The 24,165-nt window shown below is 38.1% G+C and overlaps 3 protein-coding genes across 3 annotated transcripts; 2 read left to right on the top strand and 1 right to left on the bottom strand.

Moving 5' to 3' along the window:
• Positions 1-4,860: 4,860 nt before the first annotated feature.
• LOC103326369 ((-)-alpha-pinene synthase-like) lies at positions 4,861-6,706 on the top strand. The gene is given in 6 exon segments (XM_089048436.1): positions 4,861-5,171; positions 5,252-5,470; positions 5,588-5,726; positions 5,845-6,093; positions 6,179-6,236; positions 6,239-6,706. Coding segments are annotated over 6 exon segments (1,206 nt in total). The 5' UTR covers positions 4,861-4,863; the 3' UTR covers positions 6,472-6,706.
• A 10,046-nt stretch (positions 6,707-16,752) lies between these two features.
• Positions 16,753-19,312, top strand: LOC103326363 ((-)-alpha-pinene synthase-like). The gene is made up of 7 exons (XM_008228579.2): positions 16,753-16,963; positions 17,068-17,347; positions 17,439-17,814; positions 17,891-18,109; positions 18,223-18,361; positions 18,430-18,678; positions 18,833-19,312. Exons 1-7 carry the CDS (start codon positions 16,847-16,849, stop codon positions 19,127-19,129), a joined length of 1,677 nt encoding a protein of 558 aa, XP_008226801.2. The 5' UTR covers positions 16,753-16,846; the 3' UTR covers positions 19,130-19,312.
• Positions 19,313-22,380: 3,068 nt separating this feature from the next.
• Positions 22,381-23,802, bottom strand: LOC148918844 (N-carbamoylputrescine amidase-like). Its single transcript, XM_089049108.1, has 4 exons — positions 23,504-23,802; positions 23,146-23,237; positions 22,796-22,947; positions 22,381-22,717 (listed from the first exon to the last, which is right to left on the bottom strand). Exons 1-4 carry the CDS (start codon positions 23,510-23,512, stop codon positions 22,635-22,637), a joined length of 336 nt encoding a protein of 111 aa, XP_088905234.1. The 5' UTR covers positions 23,513-23,802; the 3' UTR covers positions 22,381-22,634.
• Positions 23,803-24,165: the final 363 nt, after the last annotated feature.

Here is a 24,165-nt window from a genome sequence, read left to right as displayed (position 1 = left end):
CCCATATTTCTACACTCATCCTTGACTTGGGGCTCATGTTCTCTATGAAGGATCTTGAGCCTATACATTATTTTTTGGGGATGGAGATTACTAGTAATAACAATGGCTTCTCACTTTCTCAACATATGTATGTGCGTGATTTATTAACTCGTTTTCATTTGCAGGATGCTAAGCATGGCTCCACCCCTGCTATCAGTCGTCATCGTCTTAGCCTTCATGATGGTGATGACTCTTTGGAGGATCCTACTGAATATCGAAGTGTGGTACGTGCTCTTCAGTATCTCACTTTAACTCATCTTGATATTACTTTTTCTATGAACCAGGTGTGCTAGTTCATGCACCAACCCACCACCTCACATTGGCTTGTTGTTAAGCGCATCATGCGTTATCTCAATGGGGCTGCTACTCATGGAATGTTCTACAAACCTGGTCATCTCACTCTCACAACTTATTCTGATGTTGATTATGCTAAAGACCCAACACTCGCTGTTCTACCATAGGCTATTGTCTATATATTAGTTCAAATTTGGTCTCATGGAGTTCCAAGAAACAAGGTGGTGTTTCTCATTCTAGCACTGAACAATATATTAGTTCAAATTTGGTCTCATGGAGTTCCAAGAAACAAGGTGGTGTTTCTCATTCTAGCACTGAAGATGAGTACTGCCAATTCGCTCAAACTAAAAAACAGCTTCCTCAATGTCATTATAGATATCATACTGGAAAGAATCCTCCTCAACATCACTATGTCAATCAAATGTGATGTAGAAGATATGGTAAAAGCAATCAAAGAGAAACTAAAGCTGCGCACGTGCAAAGACAAATCGGGTAAATTGCAAATTTGGGTTCTGAGCTCAGAATCGGGCCCATGACCCGTCAGTTTGAAGGGATCAAGGCGTCACAAGTAAAACACATTGCTTTGCTATGATATATGAGCTTTTTGGCATCCGATATCGTTTAGTAGCCCGAAATCCAGTTTTAAAGATTTTACAGTTTTTGGAAACTTTGTTATTTTCCTATTTTAATTCATTTTTATTCCTAGGGTTTCTAGGAGTATTTAAGCATACTTTAATCGTGGTTAAGATTATGTTTTGTTATTATAATTTTATCAATAAACCTTTACTTGTTTTAGGCTAAGGTTTAGCCAATCAATTGTCATACTACGTCCGTTGGTATCATAGCAGATATGGCCGGCCTTGTGAATAACCAAGATGGAGGTGATAAGACCCATAGAACAAGGAAAGTTGTCACTCGTGCAAATTTTGAGACCCTTTCGGCGGCAGTGGAGGAGGTTCGACCTTTATTATTGGGCATGGGAAACCAAAACCCCCTACCGCGACCTAGTAGAGGTGCCTCCTTACAATGTCCTGTTGTTGAGAGACGTCTTTTCCTTGTGAGTGACGACAAGTCCGAAGAAAACTCCATAAACTGTCACATCCCGGGGTCGGCTCACATAGCATGATATTATCCGCTTTTTGCCCCTCCCTCACGATTTTGTTTCGAACTCACGAGCAACTTCCCAGTGGGTCACCCATCCCGAGATTGCTCTAACCCAAACTCGCTTAATTTCGGAGTTCCCATGACTCCGAAGCCAGTGAGCTCCCAAAAGGCCTCGAGCTAGATGGAGGCGGACATGTACATATAAGGCATATCACCCCCTCTCCGTTAGTCAATGTGGGATGTTACAATCCACCCCCTTAGGGCCTCGATGTCCTCGTTGACACACTAGCACCACATGGCAGAGTGGTTTTGATACCAAATTGTCACATCCCGGGGTTGGCTCCGCCGTAACACAATATTATCTACTTTGAGCCCTCGCCCTCATGGTTTTGTTTTTAGGAACTCACGAGCAACTTCCCAGTGGGTCACCTATCCCGGGATTGCTTTAGCTCAAACTCGCTTAACTTCAGAGTTCCCATGACTCCAAAACCAATGAGCTCCCAAAAATCCTCGTAATAGATGGAGGCGGATATGTACATATAAGGCACATCACCCCTTTTTCGTTGATCGATGTGGGATGTTACATAAACACCACCCCGAATGCACCTAATGAGAATTATCGTAACCAGTATATGGACGATTTTCGAATTAAGGGTTATATTCCATACTTTAATGGCCACCTACAGATCAAAGACTTTCTTGACTGGTTGGTAGAGGTGAAGCGTTTCCTCGAGATTATGGAGGTTCCAGAGATGAAGATGGTGAAGATGGATATCTTCCATATGAATGGTAGTGCAGTTGTATGGTAGGACTAGCTTCAAAAATCATGGCAGCGGTAGGGTAAGCAAGCAGTGAAGACTCGGCACCATATGATGCAACTGATGATGGGGAGATTCCTACGGAAGAAATGATTCATTGAAATAATGATTCATCATTGATATCGACACATCTACGATCGCCAAATGTTCGGGAGTTCCTCTATTCAATCCTTTTCCTTCTTCTTGTTGCTGGATATCTCATTCGTACACATCTTCTCTTTGTTTCTCGAGCCTATAGTGAGTTATAGATAGAGTTCGAAAGGGTCAAATCTTTGATGATTCCATCATACATGACTGAGTTGGGAAAACTTCTAGATAGGTATCCTACATCTAAACTGAATTCTTTCTGGTTAAAGAATCTCTTTCTAGTTGCTCGGGAACAATTAGGAGATTCTCTAGAAGAAATACGGGGTTCTGCTTTTGTCGGCAACATGCTATGGGGTGGTGGTCCCGCTTATGGGGTCAAATTAATACGTTCTAAGAAGAAATATTTGAATATCAATCTCATCGATATCATAAGTATCATACCAAATCCCATCAATCGAATCACTTTTTCAAGAAATACGAGACATCTAAGTCATACAAGTAAAGAGATCTATTCATTGATTGGTCTAATTATAAAAGTAATCTAATTTTGTTTCTAATTTTTTTTTTATAAGATTTATAAGTTATAAGAATTTTAATTAACATCATAATAGTAAAATAATATAAATTTATAAAATGGCTATAAACAATCATTCCGTTAATTTATAATTAGAAGATAATTCTAAATAAAATATATAATAAAAATTAAAATATATTTCATATATAATATATATTAAATTACAAAAAATATCAAAAAAACATAGTACTATAGAATAGTAAAAAAAAATCTTACTATTTAATTAAGCTAATTAAGATATTAATAATCAATAAACATATACCAATTATGAGCAGTACTTATATCGGCTCTACCGTAATTTTCACTAAGGAAATCGGACCGTGTCTGAGTATACGGATGAAATAGATGGTCAGATGATTGCTAGGTATATCACTGAGTTGAGACGTTCTTTGCAGGAGAAAATTGGGCTTCATACTTGTGGACAGTTCATGAGGCATATAATATAGCATTGAAGGCCGAACTACTAGAAAAAGATAAGTGTATTGAGTCGAGTACTATTGGTATCAAGAAGAGCAGTTATGAATCTTCTGCTCCATCCATGGAGAAAAACAATGGTATGTAGCATGTTCTTGGGGAGAGTGATAAGAAAAAAAACTTTACCCCACGCGACAAAGGTAGCAGCATAAATTGGGGAAGAGACGCAACAAGAGAAGCAATCCTTAGGCTAGGTCAACGAATGATATTTGTTACAAGTGTTCTAAACCAAGGCATTTCTCCAATGAGTGCCCACCTCAAAACAAATAGGTCAATCTAACTGACGTGACTGAAGACGGAGATAAGGAGGGTAATATTGATGCCGAATTTGCGGATAAAGATGGTGATGAGATGGTCAATTTAGTGTTATAGAGCGTCCTCATATCCTCAAAACAGGAGGTGGGCAAAGAAAGGACTGGTGGTTCAGGTCACAGAAGTATGCAGGGTTCCCATCTCCATTGGCAAGCATTACCAACAAGACGTTTCGTGTGACGTGATCGATATAGATGCTAGTCATGTATTACTAGTGCATCCTTGGCAGTATGATACAGATGCTACACATAAAGGACGTGATAATGTGTATTTGATCAATTGGGGTTCCCACAAGATTGCTATCGGCTTCTGTCAGTGAATCTGGAAAATTAGAGAAGCTAAAGAACTCAAATTTTCTAATGATGTCAAACAGCAAGCAAGAGTTTAAGGAAAATATTAAAAAAGCTAATGTCATGTACTCTACGTATGTGAAAGGATTCTTAGTTGCCTTGCTAGAAGGTGTGTCTTGCCCTAGAGAGGTAAATAAAATTTTAATTGATTTTCAAGGGTTAATTTCAGATGATTTACCGAATGACCTACCACCCATGAAAGACATACAACATCAACTTGATTTGGTACCTGAAGCTAGTCTTCCCAATCTACCTCATTATCGTATGAGCCCTAAGGAGAATGAGATTCTCAGAGAAAAGATAGAAGATTGCTGTAAAAATTATTTATTCAAGAGAGTATGAGTCCATGTGCAGTTCTAGTATTGTTGGTACCAAAGATGAACAGGACATGGCCCATGTGTGTTAAAACCTGTGCAATCAATAAAATCACCATCAAGTACAGATTTCCAATTCCACGCTTGGAGGACATGTTGGATGTTTTGAAGGGCACTAAAGTGTTTTCCAAAATTGATTTGAGTGGGTACCACCAAATTCGAATCTAAACTAAAGATGAGTGGAGAACAGCTTTTAAGAGCAATCATGGATTATACAAATGGTTGGTGATGCCGTTTGGATTGTCTCCGTTTGGGTTGACAAATGCACCGAGCACATTTATGATAATTATGAATTAGGTTTTTCATCCCTTTATTGGTTCATGTGTTGTATTTTATTTTGATGACATTCTGATTTACAACAAAACCAATGAGGAGCATCTGATACATTTTAAGAAGGCTTGAAAGTTTTGCAAGAGAACAAGGTGGATGTTCCTGGGATGCTAAGCTTTTATGAAGCAGCACATCTAAGGAAGCATGGAGAAGACATACTAGAAGAGGCTCTTGTTTTCACCACCACTCACCTTGAGTCGGCAGAAACGATGGACGCAAGAAATCCGCTGGCTTTACAGATAACTCAAGCCTTAGAGAGACCTCTGCGGAAGGGTCTGGAGAGGGTATGTGCCAGGGGTTACATGTCAATCTACCAGGATGATGCTTCACGTAGTGAAGCTATATTGAAACTTGCAAAGTTAGATTTCAATCTCATTCAATCTTTACACAAGAAGGAGCTTAGTGAGATTACTAGGTAAGTCTTTGAATCATGTAAACATAAAATAGTTTGCAATCAGTACACCCTATACACTTAATATTGTCAATTAATTATAGGTGGTGGAAAGAACTGGACTTTGAAAAGAAGCTGCCTTTTGCAAGAGATCGGATCGTGGAGCTGTACTTTTGGATAGTTGGAGTCTATTTCGAACCGCATTATATGGCGACAAGAAAAATTCTTACAAAAGTGATTGCCCTGGTATCAGTTTTGGATGATATCTACGATGCATTTGGCACATACAAAGAACTCGTGATTTTTACTGGAGCAATTGAAAGGTTAATTGGAAAAAAATTATAATCTGCTTTCTAATTAATTATTGAAGCTGATTTATTTGTTGCATAACTCCTACCTGCTTGTATGCCTAAGATGAATGTGGTTTATGCAATATTCAGGTGGGATATCAATTGTATGGATGAACTCCCAGACTATATGCAAGTATTTTACCATACCCTCTTGAATGTTTACGACGAAATTGAGGAGGAGATGGTAAAAGAAGGAAGATCATACCGAGTTAACTATGCAAAAGAAGCTGTACGTAATGCAAATGCACAACTTTATTTGCTGTTAATCTATTTTGAGTTTGTTCCTTGGGATTTTTTCAACAGTCACAACTCACTTTACTTTTCAATGCTTTTAACAAATGGCATAGGTTAAAGCTCAAGCCCGGAACTACTTCGCTGAGGCCCAATGGTTGCACAAAGACTACATTCCAAGCATGGAAGAGTATATGAGTGTAGCAACAGCTTGTGTTGGTAACACCTTGCTTTCAATTACATCTCTGGTTGGCATGGGAGATATTGTAACGAAGGAAGCTTTTGAGTGGTTGTTGAATGATCCTAGAATTCTTAGAGCTTCAAATATTATTTTTAGGCTCATGGATGACCTTAGTGGATACGAGGTACGTATAATAAGATGTTCTTACCTTGGTACAAATCAGAATTAGGTAAGATGACTAAATTTGTATTTTGGATTTATTTTTGCAGTTTGAGAAAGAGAGAAAGCATGTTGCTTCTAGTATTGAATGTTACATGAAGCAATATGGGTGCCAGAGCAAGAGGTGCTTGATATTTTTAACAAACAGGTTAAAGATTTGTGGAAGGATATCAACGAGGAGTTCCTTAGACCAACAGATGTGCCAATGCCTGTCCTCATGCGTGTTCTGAATCTAACAAGAGTGGTTGATCTCCTTTACAAAGGGGAGGATGGCTACACACATGTTGGGAAAGTGATGAAAGATAGTGTTGCTTCACTTTTTATTGAACCCGTGCCTCTCTGATTTGGCTTATTATGAGATTTCCTTTTAGTCACTTTTAGGTCGTTCCTTAGAATTAATTTTAAAAATAAGGTCATTCCCAAGAATTGATGTTGTCATGTTGATTGGATTTTAGAGTTTTTGAGAGAGATGGTTGTTGGGCTTGCTATGCTGTATTAGTATGTGTACACTTCTTTACGACATGTTTCGGGCTAGACAGAAACTGAACCTTAATAAAGATTATTTGTATTATCCACTATAGCTTGATCCATAACTATTTGCAGCTTCGAAAAGCAAATGGAGGGTAATAGCTTCTTTGAAGGATTTTGAGATAGAAATGATTGATATTATTCTTTGATAATTGTCAGTAAACATATAAGAGCAACTGTGTACTAGATATGGTAAGAGAATAATTATATTGATTCCTATACTGATTCATTCCAAAGATGATACATGATTATAGGAGAGAGCATAATGAGGGATTGATTGACATTTTGAGAAAGCGTGACAATTGATTGGCTAAACTTTAGCCTAAAACATGTAACTCTTGAATCCATCAACAAGATATGAGGAAACCTCAAGATTTATTGATAAAATTGGAATAACAAAACATAACCATAACCATGAGTAAAGTATGCTTAGATACTCATAGAAACCTCAGGAATAACAAAGGAATTAAAATAGGAAAATAAACAAAGTTTCCAAAAACTATAAAAAATGGATTTCTGGCTACCAAACGATATCGGATGTTTGAAAAAGCCCATACATCACAGCAAAGCAATGGGGTTTTACTCGTGACATTGTTCCCTTCAAATCGAAGGGTCATGGGCCCGATTCTGAGCTTAGACCCAAAATCTATAGTTTACCCGATTTGCCATTGTGCGCATGTCACTCCAGCTCCTTTTTGATTGCTTCCATCCTTTGTTCTACATCAGTCCCTTCCACTTCCGAAGAACTCGACGTCGAGTTATCATTAGGATAAATTGACTCATCATCATGGAACTCATGTAGATCCGCAACATTGAAAGTGCTAGATATGCCCATTGAAGAAGGAAGATTCACGACATAGGCATTGTCGTTCATGTGGAAGAATGAATAACACTGTTGTAAGTGAACTCCACTTGTGGCAATGCAACTTCCCATTGCTTCGGCCTGTCTCTGCAAAAGCTCCTAACCATGTTTTCAAGGGTTCTGTTGGTAACCTTGGATTGACCACCCGTCTACGGATGAGCGGTGCTACAACGATTCAAGTCCATACCAAACATCTTCCGTAAGGTTATCCAAAAGTGGCTAAGGAATTTGGTGACATGGTTTGACATAATAGATTTAGGAACACCATGCAACAGCACAACCTCCTGAAAAACCATTTGGTTATGTTGGAAGCATCCACAGTCTTCTTGTAAGCAATAAAATGTGCCATCTTAGAAAACTTGTCAACCACAAACAAAACAGAATCGACTCCTTGTTGTGTATGAGGGAGTCCCATAACAAAATCCATAGAAAGTCTTGCCAAATGTCATCAGGGACAAAGAGAGGCATATAAAGACCAATATTTTGGGACTACCCCTTTAGATACCTGACAACTGTTGTACTTTCGCATATTGGTGTTGACATCTCACCGCTTCAAGTGTGGCAAAAAATAATTCTCCTCCATAATGGCAATGGTTTTATCACGGCCCAGATGGCCACTTAGTCCACCCCTATGCAAGTCCTTGATCAGTTTCTCCCTTAAAGAAGAAGTAGGAATGCATAATCGATTGCCCTTAATAAATACCCCTCATTAACATGATAATTTGTCATCGGCTCATTGCGAATAATGTAACACCCCGACCCCAAATTTATCCCATGTTTAATTAATTTAAGTGGAATTGAGAAATTACCCGTGGGATAGGGTATTTTAGTCATTTTCTTACTCGGAAGGAATTTGGGAATTCCAGTTGTACCGTTGCGTAGAGCACGGTGAGATGAGTCCGTAGACACGTAGTGGGCTCGAATCGGAGTTGTAACGAGAGAGATATGGTCAAAAGAAGCTCAGTGGCATAATCGTAAATATTTGGAAAATGGATTTTTGGTTAAAAAGACGGAATTGCCCCCGTCACTCTCTCTCTCCCGCGGCTCTTCCTCTCTCCTCTGGATTTCGACAGCCACCATGGCGGCCACGTTTGGCCGGCCGTTGCTTCGTCCGGCCGCCAAAGTCGACGGGCCGATTCCAAAATGACCGGCCGCCCCTTCCTACCCGGCCGGGTCTCGCCGCCAGTGATTTAACGAGCGAGAAAGCTCGATTGAGAAATTTCGCCGGCTTCGTTCTCCGTCGTCCGCCACCGATTTCCGGCAAGTGAGGTATGGTTTCTCACCTATTTTCCGAGCTCTAGCTGCCTCACTGGGTAGGAATTGATCAATTTGTAGCGAGGCAATCCGATTTTGATTTAGGTTTCGACCGATTTTGCGATTGCGATTCCGGCCACTTCCGGTCAATTTTTGGGGTATGCCCAAGAACAAAAGTGACTCCAAATTAGGTGTATTACCTAGGTAGGAGTCTTGGCTCACGATTTGGAAGTTTTCCGGTGATGCGATATCGCGATACACGCTACCGCACGCAAGGTGGTGGAAATAAATGAGGGGAATTTTCGTCCTATTGCGATCCTCTCGATGTCACAAGCGCGTAGGTGTGCTCGGATCTCATTTTGGATACCGTTAGAGTTCCGAACGGATATCGATATCGCGTATTTTCCGGGTTCGCTAGGTTTGGACCGTTGATGGTCTGAAATTATAATATGTTGATCGGTATTTCCAGGATCATGTAGGATTTGATGATCGAAATGGAGTCCCGGATACTCCAAAATGTCAACCCTAGGTTAGTTTTAGCGACCGTCCGATCGTGCGATCGTGAGCGATCCGACCGTCCGATCTGGACCAAACTTGCAGGACGTGTGTCCTAGACCTTGTAGAACCTATAGGAACTTTCGGATCATAATTTGGAGGTCGTGGGCCCCCAAGGGCCTGTTTGACCAAGTTTGGGTAGTTTGACCCTGGGTTGACCGCTAGACTTTTGTTGTAGTTCTACCATCCCAGGAGCTTTAGGATGACCTTAGTGACAGGTCTTGAGCGTTGTTGAGTCAAAAGAATATTGTGGGTTTAGGATATAATTGATGAATTTAAATGGGGGAAGTTTATGGAATGCTTTATTTGTTGAGATTTATATAAGTTTAGAAATTATATTTTCTATATTTAATTGTGGGGATGTATAAAGGTAAATAAAGCGATCGAATGTTAGTTTACAGTGCTATACGCACTACCACGACTCCATATTGTGATCGAGTTTGTGAGGGTGAGAATGTAGCGAGGCCTCCAGCGTCTTTGGATTAGCAAGTGCGCCCGTCGTATGCCAGGCCTGTGTGAGGGCTGGTGATGTAGCCGTAGTGAGAATGCAGGCCCGGTGTGCCAGTCGCACGCCGCCTTTGGATTAGCCGGCGTGTGATGACTCCATACGTGGCCGGGTGCGTCGATGAGGGAGATGTGATTGTGTGATGGTGGTGAGAATGTAGCCAGGCTGGTGAGAATGTAGCGAGGCCTAGTGAGGTCGCACGCGTCTTTGGATTAGCCGCGTGTTGACAGACCCATATGAGGCCGGGTGCGCCCGTCGTATGAGGGGATTATGTGATATGTTGTTGGGTTCTCACGTGTCGTAGGTTTATCCGGCGTGCAGATAGGTTCCATACGAGGCCGAGTGCGTCCCGTCGTATGAGGGGATTATGTATTTGTGTGGTGGTAATGGTTTATTTGATATTAGGAGCCAGGATAGATACGAAAGAGCTACGTGTGGCTTGATCCTCAGTAAGGGCGTAGGCAGCTGAAGTTACTAGGTGCAGCCACAGATTAGACCCCACTTAGGTGGTCTTATTGGGATTGGTTTGGACCTCGTTGTTGGTCCCAAAACTTGGTTGAATTGAGGCTTGTCCTGGGGACTAAGTGAGTGAAGGTGCGCGTGAGTAGATTTTGAAATTGTTATATGCATGTTTGATGCATTAAATTATTGTAAAAACTTTGTGGGCAGTTTTGCTAGAATCATTTGAAGGCCGGAGGCCATTTGTGTAAAATTGCATGAGGTTATTTTGTGCGTGCTGCCGATTGGGTTATAAAATGCGTTCTATGCAGGTGGAAATTTTGGGGAAATGTTCAATTTACAGGGGAGACTCTGCTGAAATTTTGGCAGGAAGTCTCGTGCCCTTAATCCTCTAGGGTAAACGAGGACATAGATTTAAGGAGTGAACCCGGCGTGGGTGTGATGCCGGGGTCTCCGCAGGGTTCGTCTCGGGTTCCGGGAAATTCGGGACGGGTCCTGTCAAATAAACTTAGCCCAAATTTCCTGAAAATCTTCATCAGTCTCATATAGTTCCTTCAGAAATTTGAAACCCATAACTTCTTGAGCCAAAGTAACAAGAAAAGTTGCTGGACGACTCAGTGCATCTGCTACACGGTTAAGAACTTCATATTTATGTTTAATAAAAAATGGAAATTTCTGCAGAAAAGTAGCCCATCTGACATGCATTTTGTTCACACTCTTCAGGCTGTTGATAAATTTCAAGGCTTGGTGGTCAGTGTAAAGTAAAAACTTCCGTTGCACTAGATAATGTTCCCATTGTTTCAGGGCTCGAACCACTGCATAAAACTCCTAGTCATAAGTGCTCCATTTTTGGCATGCTTCACTGAGTTTTTCTGAGACAAATGCAACTACTCTATTCTCTTGAGATAAAACAGCTCCTACCCCTACTCTACTCGTATCACATTCGACCTCGAATATATTCTCAAAGTTGGGAATGGCTAGAACTGGTGTTGTGCTCAACTTTTCTTTAATAAGGGCAAAGCTTTGTATTTGCTCTTCACCCCAATTAAATTTTCACGCTTCAGGCACTTAGTAATTGGTGCGGTCAGGGTATTGAAATAGCGAACAAAATGCATGTAAAAGGTTGCAAGGCCATGGAAACTCCTCAAATCACTGGTTGTTTTCGGGTAGGCCATTATAGAATTGTGCTTGGAAAACAAGAGCCTCTTCTAGTATGTCTTCTCCATGCTTCCTTAGATGTGCTGCTTCATAAAAGCTTAGCATCCCAGGAACATCAGCAGTTAAGCTCTCCTTGAAGTTACCACTTTTATCTTTGAACTTGTTGAATATATCTGGTTTATTGTCAGAAAAAATGGGCACATATATGAGACATGGAATAATATTATAGCCAAGAGCCACTCACATCACATTCCACACATTTAATTAATTAATTTCTTCACCCCCTACCGCAAGAAACATTGAATCCATGTTGTCTTAGTAGCCGAAAACCAAAAGCAACAGTGTAGAGATCCGCACCATCATAGTCATGATATGTAACGTGCACACGTTGCAAGGCTTCTTCGAATTTCTCTTTCGAAATGGTAAGCCACGCCAAGGCGCTGGACTGCATCAATTAGCTTGAGCTGATGTGAAAAATCACCTGCACTTGTTGTGAATACTTCCTTCCTCACTGCTACTTTCAGTTGGTCCACTTGCTGTCTGCCGAACAATTTCTGGCTCAGCACTGTGTGCTACTTGAGCTGCTATTGGGAAAGACATGGTTTGCTTTGTACTGAAATATTGCTCATACGATTATGTACATATAGGCAAAATGATCACAGGGTACGATTATATGTATATACGATTATGTATATATCGGCAAAATCCACATCATTCACTCTAATTCAGATATAATTTCCATGTCGTGGCCGGTTAAGTGGGCTTCCCGTTCATGACTCTTTGAGTGGGATGTCTTTCTTTTCCCTTTTCTTTTTGTCACGTACGATTTAGGCCATTGGCTCAATTTAGAGCATATGTTTCCACGTGTTCTTTTTCCTCCTTCTGAGCATAGATATGTGTTTGATCCGATTTAAGTATTAGATATGATCCTTAAAAACGAGCTTATCAGGTATGTATCCACGTTTTCAGCGTGACAAACGTCATGTTCACAAATACCGATTGCATTAATATATCCGGTGATGATTGTTTAACATATACTTATAAAACGTCACTAGTCACAAAGACCAATACAAACTAGACACAAAATTAATGGCCATTATAATAATGAAGCAATCTAACATCAAAATTAAGACAATTTAGTGCAGTTTAACTAACAATCATATCATGTAGGATCAAATAAACTCTGGCATAGGCATCCCAACTAAGATTGCAAACTCATAATAACAGTGGTTTCTTCCCCCTTCAAATTGAAAACGGCTCTAACAGTGTGTTTTGGAAGAGAGGGGACTAGAATACCCAATGCATACTAGATGTAGACTTAATGCAATGTCGGACCATTTTTTAGCATCAGCAAATTAATTTTCTTTTTTTCTTTTTTTAATTAAAGATTAAGTTTTTACTATTTTGCCCTTAATATATTAAATTGTGGTTGTTTACCAAATTGGTTAACCAAGGGGCGTTTTAAAGGTGTTTGGATGTTAACACCGTTTGAGGTCTTTGCCTTTATATATATATAGATCTCATAAAATAATTTGGGGGCCATCCCCGATGTGGAGCACTAGGCGATTATCCTTCTAGGCTAATAACAAGCCGGCTCTGAACAGGTACCATCTCTGCATGTACTTAACTCTGAAAGGTATTTGAAGCTTTGGGATAGGCCGGCTCCTTATTATGTTTTATTATTTTGTATCTTATTTTCTATTGTTTGCAATAAGGACCTCTTGACTTTTTGTTACGTTCAAATTAGAGCATTTTAGTTCAAAATAATTTACCACACCAATAGGCTTATTGTTAGTTGGATTGGCTCGAGCCTTTGATGTGCTCTCAAATAAACCACAATTCAAGCCACTACGAGTTCCTTTCCTCCCACCTTCCTAACTTTAGCAAAAATAATAATAATAATTTTTATAAAAAAAATTGTTAAAATGATTTAAAATAATTGAGAATTCCTTTTGCTTTATCTATATAGATAAAAAGATCATGACATTACAGCATTAGCAATTGTAACACGAGCTTGTAGGGCTGCAGCACTGTTGGATAATTCAACACAAAACATGCATCCAGTGTCGTTATCATGAAAGGTCCAACCTGTTCATCATGAATCATGATTCACTACCTGTCAAATTCTGGATGCGCAGGATCATATGACATTATCTGCCAATTTTGGTAAGATCTTGTTGAAGATCGGCTTCATCTATTTGGATGATTAAATATTCCAAAAGCTACATTTCTTATCAAGACGCTCCCAATCTATCCATTTTATCACCCCTTTTGGATTTCACACGTTAACTATGTTTTTTTCCTTGGTCATGAATGGTCATCAACAGTCGTTTGAAAAAGGTGAAAACAATTTAAAACTTCATGGTGTAGTTGTGTAATTTTTAAAATTTCAATGGACTATATGAAAACACTGAAAACTTCATAAAATGTTAGTGTAAATAACTCGTAGATATATCTCATTTGATGACCATTTCATTTGGTTCAAGAGATGAGATTGATTATCAAAACTAAAAAATAAAAAGATTAGTATACAATACTAGCTAGATTGAAGGCTTTTTATTGTATTAATGAAACTAATTTGGGAACGAAGTTTTTTGTTTTGTCAGAAACAAGTTTTATTAACGTTGAAAGCCAAAATCAGTTACATTGTGGGAGCAAAAATTAAGGCTCAAGTAAAAAGCCACTTCCCATGAACCTTAATTTTGTGGGAGGATAGGGAATCAAATAACATGATATTCACTACCATAGAACGTGGAGATAAATAAGGGATATGGAACTTGAAGTCAAAGTGTTCAATACCTATAAAAGGTCAACTAATCCCCCAGCATAAAGGAATAGATGTATGTCATTATTCTGACTCTACTGCAATATTCCTAAACGAACATTGACTTGAGTGTCGGAGTATTTTCTTGTAGGTACCCTCCTCATTCCTCATTGATGGCAATTGAAATGGCGTCCAGCTTCTCAACATAGAACACAAGATTACTTATTAAAGAACCCGAAATTTCATGCTCCAACACACACCAAAATGAACCCAAAAACACAAAAAAGCATAAAACTCACTACAACCTAGCACACAAACCAACATAGCTGCCCACAAAAGATCCACAAATCTGCCCACCAAAACAGAGACCAAGTGAAACTGGAAGGGAAATGGAAAGGAATGGACATGATCAGTCGAAGGCTACCGACAGTATTGTTATTATTTTATTTTGGGGTATTTTATTATAAATCGCTGTTATTATTTTATTCCTTTTATATGGATCTCTGTCAGCAACAGCAATGGTCTTAAAAGGAGTCTACTTTTCTTCTTCGTCTTCTTCCTTTTGTGCTCTCCTCCTACAAGTTTTACAACTTTGAATTCTTTTAAATTCAATATTTGTAAATTAATTTGGTTATGCTATTGCCACCCAAATTCTTATATCCCTACCCATATTTTTTTTAAATCTAATCACTAGTCGTATTCCTATGTGAGGCTAAATAAAAGGACCAATTAAATTTAAGAGTATTGTTTGTATCTTTCTGTTATTTGCAAGAGCCTTTTGTGGGGCCCTTTTGTTGTATTTTTCTTTTATTAATGAAATTAATTGTTGCAGCCAGTGTTGATTCAGGATTATGTGGCCAAGGGGTCACAGTGTAAAAGTTCCGAAATTTTTCTACAAAGAAAATAATACTAAAAAAATAGTAAGATAGTACTTCCATTCATAATTCATGACAAAACTAATAAAACAAGTTACAATTGTTCACAACGAGTTTTTATATTTTGAAAATGTTGCATTATAGTTTCATTATCAATACAAACAAAACATCTCTCTCAATATAAACAATCAAGCTACGACAATAAGAGCTAGTTGAAGTTGATGAGGAAAACAATAAACATAAAATGCACAAGGTTGTTCTCTCAAAATCTTTGTTTTAAGGCCATTGAATTCACCTCTCATAGTACTAGCTCCATCATAACCTTGTTATTGTAGCTTGGAAAAGCTCCAATTCTCGGAAGAAAAGAATTCATCAACGGCTTCCTTTAGTGCTCTTGAAGTAGTGTCGGGTACATGTTGAACCCCTACAAACCTTTCAATTATTTGTCCTTTGTCACTCACATAACGGAACACCATCGCCATTTGCTCATTTATTGAAACATCACGTGCTTCATCCACCATTATTAAAAAAAATCTATCTTGTAATCACTCAAGATAAGACCAATGGTTTCTTTGGTACAAGAATTGACAAGATCTTTTTGAATTAAAGGAGCTATTAACTTTAGATCGCCCGGAGCATTTTTCCAACACAACGGCCTTAACTTTTTCATCATGATTCACAAGAAATTGCAAGAGCTCTAAATAATCCTCCTTATTACTTGAAATGACACTTTCATCATGACCACGAAAAGAAAGATCTTGCTGCAACAAATACCTAGTGAACTTGAGTGATGCATTCAAGTAAGTGCAATAAGCCGTACGAGCTTGGTTTGTTTGCTTGATCACAACTGTTTCAATGTGTGTAATTTGATATATCAAATTGTAAGCAACTTCTCTAGTTTGGTTGTGAACACTACTAACTGGTCCAACATGAAGGTTAAATCTTTTTTTCCCATTCTTCCAATTATTAAAGTCTACCCCAGTGAATGCGTCACCACCCACTTGATCAAAATTAGGTTTAAAGAGATAACAATGAAGACAAAATGCAACATCTTTAGCTATACTATATTCCAACCAATCAAACTCCTCAAATCATTGAGCAATTAAGCGTCTATTAATTCCTTATTAATTAATTTGTGGGAATCTATGACTTCTAGGTTGACAATGTCTCTTTTTGTAGATATGCTATTGGGTTTATGAATCATAAGTCGTACAAGATCACATCAACCATATCTAACTAGAATTACTGCAATATAGGGTAACGCATGTCTCTCTCACGTTTAAACATGTGGATGCATGGCGGATGATCGGTTCATGAACCATCATCATATTGATTTAACTCATGTATTGAAGAGGAAAGTACCATCATCATCGATTCACCATTATGCTAGCTTTAAAAGAGGCGAAAAAAACGCTACACATCTGCTCTAAATCCAGCACTCAAAAAGGATAATATGTTACGTGAGAAAAACGTTACAAGGAAAAAGATAATATATATACCCGCACTCAAAAAAGGGAGCGGCCCTAGCCATGGAAATTATTGCTTTGAAAATTATTATATGATTTATATGAATCTGTCTTCTGCTATGCACGATTCTATTCTTGCTTTGCAATAATTTTATATCCCAACCCTTGCCTATATATACATGAGTCTACCATCAATGTGTTTCATAGTTTCATAGCAAAGCTCGAAGCGTATAGAAAACAGTACTAATAAGTGCCGTCTGATTTTTATCTACCAAAGAAAAAACAGCAAAACATGTCTATCCAAGTCTGTGAAACAGCCCAATCTAAGCCTGAAATTATTCGTCGGACGGCAAATTTCCCACCAAGCATTTGGGGAGATCGGTTCATGAACTATGATTCCCAAGACATTGTAATCTCATGCAAATTATATTATCATTATATATTCATGTTTATTTTTCTCAAAAAAAAAAAAATCGCAAGTGTTCTTCTTATTTAATTAATTGCTGGCCGCAGATAACAAGTGCCCGGAACCAAGAAGAAGTTGAGGAGCTGAAAGATGTAGTGAGGAGGGAAGTATTTACAACTAGTGCAGGTGACTTTTCACATCAGCTCAAGTTGATTGATGCAATCCAGCGCCTTGGCGTGGCATACCATTTTGAAGGTGAAATTGAAGAAGCGTTGGAGCATATGCATGCTGCATTTCATGACCATGACTTTAGTGATGATGGAGATCTATACAACGTTGCTCTTGGTTTCCGGCTACTAAGACAACATGGATATAAGGTTTCATGTGGTAAGTTAATCAACAAATTATAATGTAGTGGAGTGTAATGTGACTGATTTTTGCCAACTAGTGCCTGTTCATTTTTATGACAATCAAGCAGATGTGTTCAACAAGTTCAAAGGCGAAAATGGCAGCTTCAAGGAATGTTTAATTGTCGATGTTCCGGGGATGCTAAGCCTTTATGAAGCCGGGCATCTAGGAGTACGGGGAGAAGAAATACTAGATGAAGCTCTTGCTTTCACCACCACTCACCTTGACTCTGCTGCAAAAGCTCATGGAAGCTACGAACATGCAGAACAAATCACTCAAGCCATGGAGAGACCATTGCAAAAAGATCTAGAGAGGGTATGTGCCAGGCGTTACATGTCAATCTACCAAGATGAAGCTTCACACAATGAAGCTTTGTTGAAACTTGCGAAGTTAGATTTCAATCTTGTTCAGTCTTTGCACAAAAATGAGCTCAGTGAGATTACTAGGTAAGTCCCTCTTTTAATTGTAAATGTGAGCATATATACTCAAGTTACACATACAGCTAATGTTATTGCTCATTAGGTGGTGGAAAGAAGTAGACTTTGAAAAGAAGATGCCTTTCGCAAGAGACAGGATCGTGGAGTTGTACTTCTGGGTAGTCGGAGTATACTTTGAACCCCAATACGTCGAAGCAAGAAAATTTCTTACAAAAGTGATTGCCCTGGTATCAGTGATGGATGATATCTACGACGCATATGCTACGTTTGAAGAACTTGAGATCTTTACTGCAGCAATTGAGAGGTACTACTTTGAAATCATAATTTATTTATTTTTTTTATAATTTAGAGCTGATTTATTGTAATTGCAGAAGTGCTCCTAAATAAGCCAACTTACAAGGTTTATCAAATTTTCAGGTGGGATATGAGTTGCATAGATGAACTACCAGACTATATGCAAATATTTTATCGTACCCTTTTGAATGTTGTCGATGAAATTGAGGAAGAGATTGCAAAGGATGGAAGATCATACCGAGTTTATTATGCAAAGGAATCTGTATGTATATAATATATTTAAATTATTTTCTTCCACATTATCTAGCTATAACGTTATGTCCCCTCCAGTTGAAAGCTGTAGCCCGAGCTTACTTTGAGGAGGCCAGATGGTTCAATGAAGGATACACCCCAACCATGGAGGAGTATCTACCTGCTGCAATAGTTTCTACTGGTTACCCCATGCTTTCAACTGTATCCTTACTTGGCATGGGAGAAATTGTAACAAAGGACACATTTGAGTGGCTGTTCAATGACGCAAAAATTGTTAGAGCTTCCTCGACCCTTTTTAGGTTCATGGATGATGTTGTCACCAGCAAGGTATAAAATATTCTTGTCAGGCTAGATTAGGTATGCATGTTTAAAATGCAAGTTTCACATCGTAAACTTGACAAAATAAAACACCATATATAATAAGTGGTTCCACAACTAATATTTTGAATTTCTATAATATTTTGAATTAATCTGTATGCAGTTTGAGAAAGAGAGAGGCCATGTTGCCTGTAGTATTGATTGTTACATGAAGCAATATGGGGTGTCGGAGCAAGAGGCACTTGATGCTTTGAACAAGCAAGTGGTGGATCTGTGGAAGGACATAAACGAGGAGTTTCTAAGACCAACTGCAGCGCCAATGGCTGTCCTAATGAGAGTTCTTAATTTAACAAAAGTGGTAGATCTCCTTTACAAAGGTGACGATGGCTACACGCGTGTTGGTAAAGTGGTGAAGGATAAGATTGCTTCACATTTTATTGATCCAGTGACAATTATATGAGTTTTTATGTCAGACTGTCTTTCGGTCTTTGCTCAAATAAGAGAGGGACCTCTATGCTCTGAGTTAGGTACTGCCCATATTGTCTGGTTATTGATTGGATTTTAGCCCTTATTTAAATGTGTGTAATAATGTTTATCCTACATGCATCACTGAAAAAAAAACCGACACTACTTGGGTCCTGAATGCTGAGGATTGTATCTTTTCCTTTTTTCTCATGTGGCACAATGACTATAGAAACTTACCTTGTGGATGCCACCATGCACTGCTATATGCTTAGGACATGTTTGGTAGGCCTCATTATGCCTAGCTGGACTGGATTGTGTTAAATAACACTTAAAACCCACGTATGGTTAGGAAGAGGATTAACTTAAATGAGATTGCATTGTCCAACAGTGAAAAAATAACCGGACTCGCATGTCTAATTCAGTGAGCCCCAAATGCAGTTCGCAAAATAGCACCATCACTATTTTGAACAAGCGAGCTTACGCCTTGAATCAAAACCCCCACCACCACAGACCCAATCGACAGACTCTGGCAAAACCCAATGCCCAGCGCTCTCCCTTCTCCCCCGAATTTGTTATCCCTCATGATCACCACCCGCAAGCCACACACAGACCCATCTCTCTTCGCCACCCCAGTCACCCACAGAACCCAGAACTATCTCTCTTCACCATCTCTGTTTGTACACAAGAGGAAAACACAAATCAGAAAAGGGTTTAGGGAATTGGTAAAATAGAAGAACCAGAAAATAAAGAAACTAGAAACAGAGAACAAAAAAAAGAAGAAGAGAAAAGCAGTTCCAATTAGTAGAAGTTCCAAATAGAGAAAAGCTGAAAATAATGAAATTAGAAACAGAGAAAATAAAGAAGGAAAGAAAGAGGAGGAAAAGAAAAGAAGAACATGAGATCATAAAGAAGAGAGAGAGAGGAGAGGAAGAATAAAAAATAAAGAAGAGAGAAAAGAAAGAGTAATGAAACCCAAAAAAAAGAAGAGAAAAGCAGTTCCAATTCATAGAAGTTCCAAATAGAGAAAAGTTGAAAATAATGAAACCAGAAACAAAGAGAAGAAAGAAGGAAAGAAAGAGGAAGAAAAGAAAAGAAGAAAATGAGATCAGAAAGAAGAGAGAGAGGAGAGAGAATACAAAATAAAAAATAGAGAAAAGAAGAAGAAAACGTTTCACTCTCACTTTACATACAGACAATGACAACAAGCGTGGGTTTAATGAAATGATGAATTGACCAAAAAAATAAATATTATAATTTTATTTATTTATTCATTTATAGGTTAAATTTTTTAGTTAAATTTAAAATAAAATATTTATTTTTTTAGTCCGAAGAGCACCAAACATATGTCTTTACTATTTTTACACTCTAGATTCTTAGTTCGACGAACATCAAACGTAGGCCAAGATTTAATCCAAATTTAGACTAATCCGAGCTAATTCAAAATAGTCCCAAGATTTAGTCCTGTCCATAACAGTCCGCCGTATCAAACGAAATGGCTTAGGCCATAAAATTTATCTAAGAAAATGGTTTAGGAGCTCATTATATAAGTAGAAACTCATACATTCTCAAATAGCAGTGTGAAATATATACAAAAGTTTTTTTGTTGTGTTTTTTATGAACTACTTTTGTATGAGTAATGCTATTTAGACACACAATATTGACCACCTTAGCTGACCACCTTATGTGGCAGCTGATGTGTCTTGCCATGTTAATTAATGAATGTTGCTATCTGTATTCTATTTTTTCCTTTTCTTTTTTCAATAATCCTTAAAAAAACAAAAACATTAAAAATTAAAAATCAAATTAAAAAACCCTAACATCCCTGGCAAGTGGCCTCACGTCGTTCTCAATTCTTCCTCGTGTCTCCATAGCACTCCATTCCTCCATTGTTGCTGCACTCTGATAAGAGTATCACTAGAACGTGGCTGAGAGTTGGAGTCCCCTCAATTACCATATTCTCTACTCTGCTTCTCTCATTCTGCTTCTCATTCTCTACTCTGCTTTTCTCAATAAGAATGAAATTTGCAGTCCTAGGCAATTGGGTGGGTTGAAGAATGGAGAGGTTCACTGGTCTATTCTTCTCCAAAAGCCTGTCTGACAGAGAGGTTGAAGATTGAGGTACATACGCAATGTTTAGTGTAATTTTGTTGTAAAAATTGTTGTACAGGTTCTTAGTTTTTGTTTCTTGAATCTGCAATTTGTTGTAAAAATTGATTAGTGTAATTAGTTGGGGTCTAGCTAGCTTGTAGTTCATGGGTACTGGGTATAGTTATATTCCATGAATTTGACAGTGAAGTTAAGTGTAATTGTTCCAAGTTTGAGTTTAGGGGAATACTATGCAAACATGCCATTTATGTCTTGATTAAGCATGTGAGTAAAATATTCATGCTGTACATGTGTAGTATTTGTATATTTTTCAGGAGTTCCAGATGGTAGAAAGTGATGTTCCACCCACTGACAAAATTAGTTGTGATATAGTTGGAACACAAGAGAGTATTCTTTTTACTGTAAGAATATTTAGTTGTGATTCCCATTCTTTATATCTTGGCCTTGATACATATGTATTTTTAAAATGAGATACTTGGTTTTTTTGTACTTCAGGATTCTCAAAATGCACGAGATATTCATGGTGGTATGGATGATGATCAATACCCTACATTCCCATTCAAAATGTGAGTTGTTAAAAGATTAATCTGATGTTGTTCTATTACTTTTGTATTTAATTGTTTGATTTTTAAATTAGTGATGTATTTAAAATTATTTGGTTACTGGATTTGTTTATGTTTTGTGTAGAATAATATGGCATTGTTCATGGGCTTTGCTCAAGCAGATCGTCCACATCACTTGAATGGAGAGTATATGATAGAAAGCACACGACACCCTCCTGTTGTTTATCTACAACCTCACGAACACATGAAATAAGGAAGTGCTCAAGTCCCATTTTGGTGTCCAGAAGTAATGGAGTTGATCTTGTACTCAACCGCAAAATTAGTTTCTTTTTCTTTTCCTTTTCATTCATATATATCACTATTGTAGCAATTTAATCTACATGGTACTGCAAATCATGTCCATTTGTGGATTGGAAATATCATTATTAATTTCTATAGTTATTCTTCCAATATCAGTGTTGTCTAATTACTTCCAGCATTTCTATTAAGAGTTACTTGGGCCTCCCTGCATTGTTGCCTAAGAGTAGGATGGTTATCATCCAGTCAGAAAGAACCACATTCAAAGAAACGCCAATACTGATCCAAAGAACCAAAACATATAATTCAATGAATTTCCTTACAAAAATATATGAGTATATACACTTATTCATCAATGAGCATTTACAATCAAGACAGAGAAACCTATCTGCAATTGTAGGAAAAATAAAATAAAACAAAACTTGGGGTTGCAGAATTTGGACTTGTAAAATCTCTCAATTTCCTTGTCATTGTAGACCAAGCTATGCAACGTTCAGATTATAGAATGTAAATATACTGCTTCAGAATCCAGTGTCACCTGAGCGACCCCTTGTGTGTAAATATACTGCTACAGAATCCAGTGTCACCTGGATTGAAGTAGAACTTTTCCTGGTAGCCTGCAGCAGAAAAATAGTGGCTTTTATCATAATTAAAAGATGAGATCAAATAAGAGGAACATTATGCAACTTGAATACCTGGTCCGTCTGGGATGTGGGATTTCCTATAAAGTCCAAGATCTGCCCCATCAGCATCAATAATGGCAATTGAGTTGTAATGGGCATTATTTGCCTCTTCAAAGAAACTAACTGGTATTACCACACCCAACTCTTTTGCAAGTTTTTGCATCCTACAGAGCAAGCAATAAAATACATAAGTATTACTACCAAAAAAGTGTTCCCAAGTCAATTAAGAACCTAATTTTTTTTTCCTCCATTTTTCTTTTTAAAGGTTCTCCTCATATGTTAGTAGCACGATGCAGAATCCAGGATGAGGACAGCTAGGAAGATCAAACCAAAATTGAAAAGCTATTGCCCAATGCTTTCACCTAATAATTGTTGGATGATCTTTGTAAGGCTTTGCTCGCTGAAAGAAGTCCTCCCTTTGTGCCTGACAGAAGTAATGTCCCTCAAAAAGTTCCTGCAACAATCCAGCACCAAGAAAAAGAAAAGACCACATATAAACTATCACAATTTGCATTCAATCATAAGTGTTATGATCTTTATAATTAAAATATTATCACATTCAGTGACATTATAGCCACCCAGTACCCGCGAACTACATGCTAGCAAGACCCAACTAAGTACACTAATCAATTTTTACAACAAATTGCAAATTCAAGAAACAAAAACTAAGAACTGTACAAGAAGTTTTACAACAAAATTACTCTAAAAATGGGTATGTACCTCAATCATCAACCTCTCTGTCAGATAGGCTTTTGGAGAAGAATAGACAAGTGAACCTCTCCATTCTTCAACCCACCCAATCACTCAGACTGCAAATTTCATTCTTTTTGAGAAAACTCTAACTCTCACCAACAACAGTGGAGGATGGGGATGGATAAATTTGGTGGAGGAAGGGAGGCAATGAGAGAAGCAAAGTAGAGAATACGGGGGGACTCCAACTCTCAGCCACGTTCTAGTGACTCTCTTATCAGAGTGCAGCAACAATGGAGGAAGGTTGTACTGTGGAGACGTGAGGAAGAATTGAGAACGACTTGAGTCCACTTGCCAGGAAGGGTTTTTTAATTTGATTTTTAATTTTTAATGTCTTTGTTTTTTTAAGGATTATTGGAAAAAGAAAAAGAAAAAATAGAATACACATGACAACATTCATTAATTGACATGGCAAAGCACATCATCTACCACATAAGGTGGTCAGCTAAGGTGGTCAATATTGTGTGTCTAAATAGCATTACTACTTTTATATATGTGTTAAACTCCAATTCGTAGGAAGAATGATTATCTCAGGTCCATGGAAGAATCCCAAGAGAAAGCTTAAAGTAAACCCTTTTCTTTTTTGGTTTCTTTCTTTTATTTTATTTTTTAAAAATTTTATCCAGCTTTCT

This window comes from Prunus mume, linkage group LG3, assembly GCF_029339155.1.
Source record: "Prunus mume cultivar Tortuosa linkage group LG3, ASM2933915v1, whole genome shotgun sequence".
Taxonomy (NCBI): domain Eukaryota; kingdom Viridiplantae; phylum Streptophyta; class Magnoliopsida; order Rosales; family Rosaceae; genus Prunus; species Prunus mume.
Note: the sequence above shows the minus strand (reverse complement) of the source record. Positions and strands in the feature narration are given on the sequence as shown.

Coding starts and splice junctions, on each gene's coding strand:
- LOC148918844 (XM_089049108.1), bottom strand. Junction 22,948..23,145: donor GATCATCCAACAATTATTAG/GTGAAAGCATTG, acceptor CTTGCTCTGTAG/GATGCAAAAACTTGCAAAAG. Junction 22,718..22,795: donor CCACATCCCAGACGGACCAG/GTATTCAAGTTG, acceptor TTTCTGCTGCAG/GCTACCAGGAAAAGTTCTAC.
- LOC103326363 (XM_008228579.2), top strand. CDS start 16,847: ATGTCTATCCAAGTCTGTGAAACAGCCCAATCTAAGCCTGAAATTATT. Junction 17,815..17,890: donor GAGCTCAGTGAGATTACTAG/GTAAGTCCCTCT, acceptor ATTGCTCATTAG/GTGGTGGAAAGAAGTAGACT. Junction 18,362..18,429: donor TTTATTATGCAAAGGAATCT/GTATGTATATAA, acceptor TGTCCCCTCCAG/TTGAAAGCTGTAGCCCGAGC.